This window comes from Coregonus clupeaformis, chromosome 6 (genome assembly GCF_020615455.1).
Source record: "Coregonus clupeaformis isolate EN_2021a chromosome 6, ASM2061545v1, whole genome shotgun sequence".
NCBI lineage: Eukaryota > Metazoa > Chordata > Actinopteri > Salmoniformes > Salmonidae > Coregonus > Coregonus clupeaformis.
In genome coordinates this window covers 40,187,017-40,200,331 of record NC_059197.1, presented here as the reverse complement: position 1 = coordinate 40,200,331, position 13,315 = coordinate 40,187,017, and the positions used below count along the sequence as shown (strand labels likewise).

The 13,315-nt window shown below is 44.2% G+C and overlaps 1 protein-coding gene across 1 annotated transcript; it reads right to left on the bottom strand.

The window, feature by feature from the left end:
- Positions 1-1,102: 1,102 nt before the first annotated feature.
- LOC121568379 lies at positions 1,103-11,749 on the bottom strand. The gene is made up of 12 exons (XM_041878925.2): positions 11,656-11,749; positions 9,619-9,803; positions 9,261-9,435; positions 8,755-8,850; positions 4,362-4,412; positions 4,146-4,214; positions 3,851-3,877; positions 1,880-2,128; positions 1,695-1,742; positions 1,490-1,603; positions 1,365-1,394; positions 1,103-1,277 (listed from the first exon to the last, which is right to left on the bottom strand). Exons 1-12 carry the CDS (start codon positions 11,723-11,725, stop codon positions 1,219-1,221), a joined length of 1,173 nt encoding a protein of 390 aa, XP_041734859.2. The 5' UTR covers positions 11,726-11,749; the 3' UTR covers positions 1,103-1,218.
- Positions 11,750-13,315: the final 1,566 nt, after the last annotated feature.

Here is a 13,315-nt window from a genome sequence, read left to right as displayed (position 1 = left end):
AACAGTACGCAAGTATAAACACCATTGGACCACGCAGCCGTCATACCGCTCAGGAAGGAGATGTGTTCTGTCTCCTAGAGATTAACGTACTTTGGTGTGAAAAGTGCAAATCAATCCCAGAACAACAGCAAAGGACCTTGTGAAGATGCTGGAGGAAACAGGTACAAAAGTATCTATATCCACAGTAAAACGAGTCCTATATCGACATAACCTGAAAGGCCTCTCAGCAAGGAAGAAGCCACTGCTCCAAAACCGCCATATAAAAGCCAGACTACGGTTTGCAACTGCACATGGGGACAAAGATCGTACTTTTGGGAGAAATGTCCTCTGGTCTGATGAAACAAAAATAGAACTGTTTGGCCATAATGACTATCGTTATGTTTGGAGGAAAAAGGGGGTGCTTGCAAGCTGAAGAACAACATCCCAACCGTGAAGCACGGGGGTGGCAGCATCATGCTGTGGGGGTGCTTTGCTGCAGGAGGGACTGGTGCACTTCACAAAATAGATGGTATCATGAGGAAGGAAAATTATGTGGATATATTGAAGCAACATCTCAAGACATCAGTCAGGAAGTTAAAGCTTGGTCGCAATGGGTCTTCCAAATGGACAATGACCCCAAACATACTTCCAAAGTTGTGGCAAAATGGCTCAAGGACAACAAAGTCAAGGTATTGGAGTGGCCATCACAAAGCCCTGACCTCAATCCTATAGAAAATGTGTGGGCAGAACTGGAAAAGCGTTTGTGAGCAAGGAGGCCTACAAACCTGACTCAGTTACACCAGCTCTGTCAGGAGGAATGGGCCAAAATTCACCCAACTTATTGTGGGAAGCTTGTGGAAGGCTACCGGAAACGTTTGACCCAAGTTAAACAATTTAAAGGCAATGTTACCAAATACTAATTGAGTGTATGTAAACTTCTGACCCACTGGGAATGTGAGGAAAGAAATAAAAGCTAAAATAAATCATTCTCTCTACTATTATTCTGACATTTCACATTCTTAAAATAAAGTGGTGATCCTAACTGACCTAAGACAGGGAATTTTTTACTAGGATTAAATGTCAGGAATTGTGAAAAACCTAGTTTAAATATATTTGGCTAATGTGTATGTAAACTTCCGACTTCAACTGTACTTTATTTACAAAAAAAGAAAAAGAAAAGTACAACCCAAACAGAAGCGAGACCAAGGAGTTGAGACCTAGTATCCTCGTCATCCCTGTCTACAGGTTGTTGAGTTGGTCTGTGCTGTTGTTGTAGATAGGGTTTTTAAATTCACATTCTGGGAGAGAGAGAGAGTGGTCTTAATGTAAGATAAGTTATAATGATTATGATTATACAGTAAGTTGTGAGAAAAAACCCAACTTACTCTCTTTGGGTTTCTTTCTCCAAAGGCTTCCTGCAATGAGAAGGAAACAAGGCTTTAATAACAAAATGCTAGAGTGCATATTGATTTGTATCAGAGGTTACTGTAAAGCATAGTGCGTAGGATACCTCTTTGGCGGTTGGCCATTTGGGATCTTCCCTCCTGGTTGGTTTCTGCTTCATTTGCTCTTTGGTGGTTGTCCATCTGAGCTCTGGCTTGCTGGTTGATCTCTGCTTGGTTTGCTGTCAGAGTTCACGACAAGTCAATGTAATTCATAAAAGGATCACTGCAAGCTGATACTGTAAATTGCTCATTACAAAGCTCTGACTTTACCATAGTAATGCCGTCCGAGACTTGATTGGCGCAATCTGCTCATCAGTTCTGGGGAAGGAAAGTCCATAGTTCAGTTACTTCTGAATTCAACGTGAATACCAAGCAGGGATGAAAATATTGGTATCATTGAACAAGGGAAAATTATTATAGAATGTTGACTGTATGTTACATACAGTATAGCTCACCTCTATGAAACCCCTGTCTTCTTTTCTCACTCAAATCTCTCACTGGTTTATTTTGGTATCTAGCTTGTTCGTGCTGGTTTCTTGGTGGTTCATGCTGAATTCCAGTTGGATCATGCTGAATGGTTGGATCATGCTGAATTCTGGTTGGATCATGCTGAATTCTGGTCGGTTCATGCTGCATTCTGGTTGGATCATGCTGAATTCTGGTCGGTTCATGCTGCATTCTGGTTGGATCGTGCTCATTGTTTTCTGTTAAAAGGAGGGAAGAGAACAGTTCAAACTACAGTGGGGAAAAAAAGTATTTAGTCAGCCACCAATTGTGCAAGTTCTCCCACTTAAAAAGATGAGAGAGGCCTGTAATTTTAATCATAGGTACACGTCAACTATGACAGACAAAATGAGAAAAACAAATCCAGAAAATCACATTGTAGGATTTTTAATGAATTTATTTGCAAATTATGGTGGAAAATAAGTATTTGGTCAATAACAAAAGTTTCTCAATACTTTGTTATATACCCTTTGTTGGCAATGACACAGGTCAAACGTTTTCTGTAAGTCTTCACAAGGTTTTCACACACTGTTGCTGGTATTTTGGCCCATTCCTCCATGCAGATCTCCTCTAGAGCAGTGATGTTTTGGGGCTGTCGCTGGGCAACACGGACTTTCAACTCCCTCCAAAGATTTCTATGGGGTTGAGATCTGGAGACTGGCTAGGCCACTCCAGGACCTTGAAATGCTTCTTACTAAGCCACTCCTTCGTTGCCCGGGCGGTGTGTTTGGGATCACTGTCATGCTGAAAGACCCAGCCACGTTTCATCTTCAATGCCCTTGCTGATGGAAGGAGGTTTTCACTCAAAATCTCATCATACATGGCCCCATTCATTCTTTCCTTTACACGGATCAGTCGTCCTGGTCCCTTTGCAGAAAAACAGCCCCAAAGCATGATGTTTCCACCCCCATGCTTCACAGTAGATATGGTGTTCTTTGGATGCAACTCAGCATTCTTTGTCCTCCAAACACGACGAGTTGAGTTTTTACCAAAAAGTTCTATTTTGGTTTCATCTGACCATATGACATTCTCCCAATCCTCTTCTGGATCATCCAAATGCACTCTAGCAAACTTCAGACGGGCCTGGACATGTACTGGCTTAAGCAGGGGGACACGTTTCGCACTGCAGGATTTGAGTCGCTAGCGGCGTAGTGTGTTACTGATGGTAGGCTTTGTTACTTTGGTCCCAGCTCTCTGCAGGTCATTCACTAGGTCCCCCTGTGTGGTTCTGGGATTTTTGCTCACCGTTCTTGTGATCATTTTGACCCCACGGGGTGAGATCTTGCGTGGAGCCCCAGATCGAGGGAGATTATCAGTGGTCTTGTATGTCTTCCATTTCCTAATAATTGCTCCCACAGTTGATTTCTTCAAACCAAGCTGCTTACCTATTGCAGATTCAGTCTTCCCAGCCTGGTGCAGGTCTACAATTTTGTTTCTGGTGTCCTTTGACAGCTCTTTGGTCTTGGCCATAGTGGAGTTTGGAGTGTGACTGTTTGAGGTTGTGGACAGGTGTCTTTTATACTGATAACAAGTTCAAACAGGTGCCATTAATACAGGTAACGAGTGGAGGACAGAGGAGCCTCTTAAAGAAGAAGTTACAGGTCTGTGAGAGCAAGAAATCTTGCTTGTTTGTAGGTGACCAAATACTTATTTCCCACCATAATTAGCAAATAAATTCATAAAAAATCCTACAATGTGATTTTCTGGATTTTTTTCCTCCATTTGTCTGTCATAGTTGACGTGTACCTATGATGAAAATTACAGGCCTCTCTCATCTTTTTAAGTGGGAGAACTTGCACAATTGGTGGCTGACTAAATACTTTTTTCCCCACTGTAGGTCCATGTAGAAAAGAAAACAACAACATAAAAATTATATTCCAGTCCATTGATTGAAAATGGGGAATATAAAATAATAAACCTACCATAGATAGGTCGCTCATTGCCGGCTCCTAAAGTAAGACAAAAAAACAGATGTGAGCATCAGTCTGTAAATGCAACATGACTGTGTACTTTGGTAAATATAGAGTGATGTTGTAATGTTAATAATAATAATCTTAACCACATGGACATTATTACATTTACGTCATTTAGCAGACGCTCTTATCCATTATATCCATTATATCCATTACAAGACACTGTGTGTGTGTACGTGTGAGTGTGTGTGTGTGTGTGTGTGTGTGTGTGCGTGCGTAGCCTACGTGTGTGTAAGTTTTTTACCTCTCTCCTGTGCCACGTCTCTCCCGACATTGTCACTACATGTGACGTTCTCAGGAGGTGCACTGGATCCTGTCATATTATACAGAATTCTACATTCATTTTATGCTTCAATCAGATTTGAAAGGGGTGCTCAAATGCCATAGTGTAAAACTTTATCTTTCAAAAAAAAAATGAAAATTAACATTGAGGATTAGAACAAGAGCATAGAGGCCCAACCTGCATAGAAATGGGTGTTGATGTAGTCGGGTGTTCTTTCACTAGAAACTCCTAAAACAAAAAAAGGGACTTTATTAAAGTACAAGTACATACACTACCGGTCAAAAGTTTTAGAACACCTACTCATTCAAGGGTTTTTCTTATTTTTACTATTTTCTACATAGCAGAATAATAGTGAAGACATCAAAACTATGAAATAACACATATGGAATCATGTAGTAACCAAAAAAAGTGTTAAACAAATCAAAATATATTTGAGATTCTTCAAATAGCCACCCTTTGCCTTGATGACAGCTTTGCACACTCTTGGCACTCATGCTTTTCCAACAGTCTTGAAGGAGTTCCCACATATGCTGAGCACTTGTTAGCTGCTTTTCCTTCACTCTGCCGTCCGACTCATCCCAAACCATCTCAATTTGGTTGAGGTCGGGGGATTGTGGAGGCCAGGTCATCTGATGCAGCACTCCATCACTCTCCTTCTTGGTAAAATAGCCCTTACACAGCCTGGAGGTGTGTTTTGGGTCATTGTCCTGTTGAAAAACAAATGATAGTCCCACTAAGCCCAAACCAGATGGGATTGCGTATCGCTGCAGAATGCTGTGGTAGCCATACTGGTTAAGTGTGCCTTGAATTCTAAATAAATCACAGACAGTGTCACCAGCAAAGCACCCCCACACCATAACACCTCTTCCTCCATGCTTTACGGTGTCACGCCCTGGCTCTGGGACTCTTATATGTTGAGCCAGGGTGTGTAGATTCTATGTGTTTGTATTTCTATGTTAGGATCTAGTTCATGTGTTTCTATGTTGGCCGGGGTGGTTCTCAATCAGAGGCAACGTGAATCAGCTGTTGCTTGTTGTCTCTGATTGGGATCCATACTTAGGCAGCCTTGTGTTCACTTGTGTTTGTGGGATCTTGTTCCGTGTATGGTTTGTGTATGTACCCAAGGACTTCACGTATCGTTTTGTTGTTTTTGTTCGTGTGGTGAATTAAAAATACAAGTATGTTCGCTTATCACGCTGCACATTGGTCCACTCCTTTCGATGATTGTGACAGAAGATCCCACCAATACTGGACCAAGCAGCGTGTTTCGGAGCTAACGCCGGGTAAGGAGATGGAGAAGTTGGCGATGGCCCAGGTGGGCCAATGGTGGTCCTGGGAGGACATGTTCGAGGGCAGAGGACCATGGGCAAAGGTTAAAGCCTTGACGAGAGAGGAGGTACGGCGCCAACAGTGTCGTCGTCGGACAGGCGAGAGGCAACCCCAATACATTTTTAGGGGGGGGCACATGGCATGGACGACGGGGCTGCTGGAGGCAGATAAGGGGCGAGTTTGTGGACGAGGAGAGAAGGCCACCGGGTTACGGGAGCCATTGGTGATTAGAGGGAGGGAAAGTGTAGAGGCACGGCGAGAGGTACTGAAGTGTGTTGCCAGTCCGGTCCGGCCCATTCCTGATCCCTGTAAAAGGCCAGTGGTGTGTGTTCCCAGTGCGGTCCGGCCTGTTCCTGTCCCTCGCACCAAGCCTGTGATGCGCGTCGCCAGCCCGGTCCGGCCTGTTCCTGCCCCTCGCACCAAGCCTATGGTGCGCGTCGCCAGCCCGACCCGGCCTGTTCCTGCCCCTCGCACCAAGCCAATGGTGCGCGTCGCCAGCCCGGCCCGGCCTGTTCCTGCCCCTCGCACCAAGCCAATGGTGCGCGTCGCCAGCCCGGCCCGGCCTGTTCCTGCCCCTCGCACAAAGCCAATGGTGCGCGTCGCAAGCCCGGCCCGGCCTGTTCCTGCCCCTCGCACCAAGCCAATGGTTCGCGTCGCCAGCCCGGCCCGGCCTGTTCCTGCCCCTCGCACCAAGCCAATGGTGCGCGTCGCCAGCCCGGCCCGGCCTGTTCCTGCCCCTCGCACCAAGCCAATGGTGCGCGTCGCCAGCCCGGCCCGGCCTGTTCCTGCTCCCCGCACCAAGCCTATGGTGTGCGTCGCCAGCCCGGCCCGGCCTGTTCCTGCCCCTCGCACCAAGCCAATGGTGCGCGTCGCCAGCCCGGCCCGGCCTGTTCCTGCTCCCCGCACCAAGCCTATGGTGTGCGTCGCCAGCCCGGCCCGGCTCGTTCCTGCTCCCCGCACCAAGCCAGGGGTGCGCGTCGTCAGCCCGGTCCGGCCCATTCCTGCTCCCCGCACCAAGCCTGTGGTGCGCATCGTCAGCCCGGTCCGGCCCGTTCCTGCTCCCCGCACCAAGCCAGGGGTGCGCGTCGTCAGCCCGGTCCAAGCCAGGGGTGCGCGTCGTCAGCCCGGTCCGGCCCATTCCTGCTCCCCGCACCAAGCCTGTGGTGCTCATCGTCAGCCCGGTCCGGCCCGTTCCTGCTCCCCGCACCAAGCCAGGGGTGCGCGTCGTCAGCCCGGTCCGGCCCATTCCTGCTTCCCCGCACTCAAGCCTGGGGTGCGTGTCGTCAGTCCGGCACAGCCCGTGCCCGGTTCACCGGTGCCTGGTCAGGTACCGGTCAGCTGCTCCACACCGGAGCCTAAGCAATCCGCTCCACCGATGTCCAGTCCAGCTCCAGCCAGCGGGACCAGACCAGGGGCACTACGGGGGGGTTATTAGAGGGTGGTGGTCACGCCCGGAGCCGGATCCGCCTCCAAGGAGGAATGCCCACCCGGCCCTCCCCTGTTCGGTTTATGTTTGGCGCGGTCGCAGTCTGCGCCTTTGGGGGGGGGGGTACTGTCACGCCCTGGCTCTGGGACTCTTATATGTTGAGCCAGGGTGTGTAGATTCTATGTGTTTGTATTTCTATGTTAGGATCTAGTTCATGTGTTTCTATGTTGGCCGGGGTGGTTCTCAATCAGAGGCAACGTGATTCAGCTGTTGCTTGTTGTCTCTGATTGGGATCCATACTTAGGCAGCCTTGTGTTCACTTGTGTTTGTGGGATCTTGTTCCGTGTATGGTTTGTGTATGTACCCAAGGACTTTACGTATCGTTTTGTTGTTTTTGTTCGTGTGGTGAATAAAAAATAAAAGTATGTTCGCTTATCACGCTGCGCATTGGTCCACTCCTTTCGACGATCGTGACATACAGTGGGAAATACACATGCAGAGATCATCCGTTCACCCACACCGTGTCTCACAAAGACATGGCGGTTGGAACCAAAAATCTCAAATTTGGACTCCAGACCAAAGCACACATTTCCACCGGTCTAATGTCCATTGCTCGTGTTTCTTCGCCCAAGCAAGTCTCTTCTTATTATTGGTGTCCTTTAGTAGTGGTTTCTTTGCAGAAAATCGACCATGAAGGCCTGATTCACACAGTCTCCTCTGAACAGTTGATGTTGAAATGTGTCTGTTACTGGAACTCTATGAAGCATTTATTTGGGCTGCAATTTCTGTGGCTGGTAACTCTAATGAACTTATCCTCTGCAGCAGAGGTAACTCTGGGTCTTCCATTCCAGTGGCGGTCCTCAGGAGAGCCAGTTTCATCATAACGCTTGATGGTTTTTGCGACTGCACTTGAAGAAACTTTCAAAGTTCTTGAAATGTTCCGTATTGACTGACCTTCATGTCTTAAATTAATGATGGACTGTTGTTTCTCTTTGCTTATTTGAGCTGTTCTTGCCATAATACGGACTTGGTCTTTTACCAAATAGGGCTATCTTCTGTATACTCCCCCTACCTTGTCACAACACAACTGATTGGCTCGAAATAAATTCTACAAATTAACTTTTAACAAGGCACACCAGTTAATTGAAATGCATTCCAGGTGACTACTTCATGAAGCTGGTTGAGAGAATGCCAATAGTGTGCAAAGCTGTCATCAAGGCAAAGGATGGCTATTTGAAGAATCTCAAGTATAAAATATATTTTGATTTGTTTAACACTTCTTTGGTTACTACATGATTCCATATGTGTTATTTCATAGTTTTGATGTCTTCACTATTTTTCTACAATGTAGAAAATATTAAAAATAAAGAAAAACCCTTGAATGAGTAGGTATTCTAAAACTTTTGACCCGTAGTGTACATCACATTTCACAAACAAATCAGGCTACTTTGAAATGTTCCACCACTGCATCGGTGCAGTTCCTCTTTCTACCGTGCATACTGGGTGGCATTAAGACATGTGTTTAGGCCTGTTTAAAGTGTGCAATGTGCATCATTTTAGTAGGATATGTAGCTACATAACTGACATGGAAGCAGCTTGCAAAGTTGCACAATCAGCCTCATTACATTTACATCAGAAAGAAAGGATGCTGCTTAATGCTCATAGGAAGATTCGGATTAGCCCAAATAACTGTCAATGTACTCCGTGTATTATACTGTATAGTGTGCAGTATGCCATGCTAGCGGCTTCATCCATATCATTCCAATACTGAAGTAAGACTGAGGGAGTCAGACAGAGGAACATGGAGGTGCTCACGTGTCCATTTCACCCAGCAGAAACAGCCACTCAGGAGCACTATGAGGACGGCCACACCACAGATGCTGAAAAACAACACTTGCAGATCTGTACTGTCTGAAGAGAGGAAGAGGAGGTTTTATTTACATGTTATAGGAAACATTAAGCAAGAGGGCTGCTAAGTCTAACCTGACCAGAAATGGGTTGACCTTTACAGAAAGTGACTGTGGAAGTAAAAACCAACCACATGCTGTGTATACAGCGTGCATCTCTGCAGTTTGCATATACAGTATGAAGCCTGCACCAATTATTTTGACTCATTGCTGGTGACTTGAAAGGGTCCTATATTTTCGGATACAAAAGTATAAGAGATTATTGTTCTAATGTAACACTAAAGTGACTTTCTCTTGATACAAATATTTGGTTGAGGTTGCAAGAAGGAATCAAACCTACAACTCAGGAATTGTTACAAGCACCAACTGAGCCATTGGAACAATATACTACTGTAGATACTAGCATAGTGTTACCTTGATCAAGTTCCTCAACTTCCACTCGATGGCACTGGTCATTACTCTGTAGCTCACAGCAGTAGGAACCCAGGTCTGAGGCCTGAAGGGCATCGATGCTGATGGAGAAGTTCCCCAGAACTCCCTGATTGGGGAAAGCCTTCACTCTGCCTTGCCTGGGGTCCAGAAAGTCCACCTGATAATAATACATTCAGATTTGATTTATATATTATTTGAAGAGCGCTTTTCATTACATGCAGAAATTACAAAGCTGTACATCAAAATTAATGTTAAAATGCTTTAAAAAAGCTAACGTCTCAAAGCAAAAAATAAGTATAGTATTGTATATGATACGCAGACAACTGAAGGAGGCAACAACCTTCCCAGACGACGTGATGTTGACCAGGCTGACACCAGAACCAGAGCCATGGTTCCACACCACCCAGCCATGGCCAGGGCTGATGCCCAGAGAGGTAGACCCAAAGCTGCATGACAAGAGCACCACAGAGCCCAGTGGAGCCTGGAGGGTGGATGTTTTACAGGAGTCATGGCAATGTTTGTTACCTAGAGGAGGAGTTTTGGGTTTGGACAGTTATCAGGCTCATAGACAAAACGTTGCAATGTAATGGTTAAAATATACAGCCATTTTATGGTAAATTCTCAGCGGCATACACTACCGGTCAAAAGTTTTAGAACACCTACTCATTCAAGGGTTTTTATTTATTTTTACTATTTTCTACATAGCAGAATAATAGTGAAGACATCAAAACTATGAAATAACACATATGGAATCATGTAGTAACCATAAAAGTATTTAACAAATCAAAATATATTTTATATTTGAGATTCTTCAAATAGCCACCCTTTGCCTTGATGACAGCTTTGCACACTCTTGGCATTCTCTCAACCAGCTTCACCTGGAATGCTTTTCCAACAATCTTGAAGGAGTTCCCACATATGCTGAGCACTTGTTGGCTGCTTTTCCTTCACTCTGCGGTCCGAATCATCCCAAATCATCTCAATTTGGTTGTGGTCAGAGTATTGTGGAGGCCAGGTCATCTGATGCAGCACTCCATCACTCTCCTTATACAGCCTGGAGGTGTGTTGGGTCATTGTCCTGTTGAAAAACAAATGATAGTACCACTAATCCAAACCAGATGGGATGGCGTATCGCTGCAGAATGCTGTGGTAGCCATGCTGGTTAAGTGTGCCTTGAATTCTAAATTAATCACAGACAGTGTCACCAGCAAAGCACCCCCACACCATAACACCTCCTCCTCCATGCTTTACGGTGGGAAAAACACATGCGGAGATCATCTGTTCACCCACACGCGTCTCACAAAGACACAGTGGTTGGAACCAAAAATCTCAAATTTGGACTCCAGACCAAAGGACACATTTCCACCGGTCTAATGTCAATTTCTCATGTTTCTTGGCCCAAGCAAGTCTCTTCTCCTTATTGCTGTCCTTTAGTAGTGATTTCTTTGCAGCAATCGACCATGAAGGCCTGATTCACACAGTCTCCTCTGAACAGTTGAGATGTGTCTATTACTTGAACTCTGTGAAGCATTTATTTGGGCTGCAATTTCTGCGGTTGGTAACTCTAATGAACTTATCCTCTGCAGCAGAGGTAACTCTGGGTCTTCCATTCCTGTGGCAGCCCTCATGAGAGCCAGTTTCATCATAGCGCTTGATGGTTTTTGCGACTGTACTTGAAGAAACGTTCAAAGTTCTTGAAATATTCCGTTTTGACTGACCTTCATGTCTTAAAGTAATGATGGACTGTTGTTTCTATTTGCTTATTTGAGCTGTTCTTGCCATAAAATGGACTTGGTCTTTTACCAAATAGGGCTATCTTCTATATACCCCCCTACCTTCTCACAACACAACTGATTGGCTCAAACGCATTAAGAAGGAAAGATATTCCACAAATTAACTTTTAAGAAGGCACACCTGTTAACTGAAATGCATTCCAGGTGACTACCTCATGAATCTGGTTGAGAGAATGCCAACAGTGTGCAAAGCTGTCATCAAGGCAAAGGGTGGCTATTTGAAGAATCTCAAATATAAAATATATTTTGATTTGTTTAACACTTTTTTGGTTACTACATGATTCCATATGTGTTATTTCATAGTTTTGATGTCTTCACTATTATTCTACAAGTACAAAATATTAAAAATAAAGAAAAATCCTTGAATGAGTAGATGTTCTAAAACTTTTGACCTGTAGTGTATGTAAATTTTTCTAATGTAAGCTAAAAACAGGATTTGAAAAATTACACCATTATTTTCCTGATGCACAAGACATTCACGACAGGAAGCTTCTCTTACGTTTCTACTCTCCTATTCTACATTTATTCTCTCAGATCTCTACATAAAATGCTATATCTATGTTATCATTCTCTTAAGCACTTACCCATTGAAACAACAGAGGTATAATATAATACCATCCAGAAAAAACAGCCTTCAGTTTTGACAAAGAACATTTTCCGTATTTTAATATATGGCAGTGAGTGGTACCAGAAATGTAAGTGAAAGTATCCAGTAGCTACTCTATGAGCAAGGTAAAGGGTAAACCTCTACAACTAAGTTCAGACACAGAGGCAATCAATTAGGTCACTTCCTGTCTAAGCAGCTGTGCCTGTTTAGATTCTTCCCATTTCTTTTTATACGTTTCTGAAAACATTGAATATAGTGTTACGTTTGAACTGGTACTTGATTCATTTGATATGTTATAACATGTTTAACAACGTTATTACATGTTATTCACATGTTATAACAATCTCACGTACTTGGATTATGTGCATGTATACAGCAGGTCTTATTTACTTCTCTCTGTGATTATAAACAACTATGAGGCATGTTCATGCACTAAAATAACCTGGTTTATGTGCATGACACATATGATTTAGTTAATTTAGGTTCATGAATGCTTATTTTACTGTATTCACCGTAATACTATTTGTAGCTGCAGCCAACGGAACAAAGTCCTGAGCAGTAGCACAGATGAGGTGTGGTGAGATGAGCAATCTTACTGAGAAGACCACAGTAGCTTCCTGTTGAAGGGGGCCTTCAGTTGCAAGCGATATGCAGAGGTAAACCACACTCTCTAACTAGGCCTCTGTCTGTTGGATTGATGCAGCGTTGGGTGATAGTCAAGAGTGAGACACAAGCATACAGTTGAAGTCAGAAGTTTACATACACTTAGGTTGGAGTCATTAAAACTAGTTTTTCAACCACTCCACAAATGTATTGTTAACAAACTATAGTTTTAGCAAGTCGGTTAGGACATCTACTTTGTGCATGACACAAGTACTTTTTCCAACAATTGTTTACAGGCAGATTATTTCACTTATAATTCACTGTATCAACATTCCAGTGGGTCAGAAGTTTACATACACTAAGTTGACTGTGCCTTTAAACAGCTTGGAAAATTCCAGAAAAAGATGTTATGGCTTTAGAAGCTTCTGATAGGCTAATTGACATCATTTGAGTCAATTGGAGGTGTACCTGTGGATGTATTTAAAGGCCTACCTTCAAACTCAGTACCTCTATGCACATCATGGGAAAATCAAAAGAAATCAGCCAAGACCTCAGAAAACAATTTGTAGACCTCCACAAGTCTGGTTCATCCTTGAGACTAATTTCCAAACGCCTGAAGGTACCACGTTCATCTGTACAAACAATAGTACGCAAGTATAAACACCATTGGACCACGCAGCCGTCATACCGCTCAGGAAGGAGATGTGTTCTGTCTCCTAGAGATGAACGTACTTTGGTGTGAAAAGTGCAAATCAATCCCAGAACAACAGCAAAGGACCTTGTGAAGATGCTGGAGGAAACAGGTACAAAATTATCTATATCCACAGTAAAACGAGTCCTATATCGACATAACCTGAAAGGCCTCTCAGCAAGGAAGAAGCCACTGCTCCAAAACCGCCATATAAAAGCCAGACTACGGTTTGCAACTGCACATGGGGACAAAGATGAGAAATGTCCTCTGGTCTGATGAAACAAAAATATAACTGTTTGGCCATAATGACCATCATTATGTTTGGAGGAAAAAGGGGGTTGCT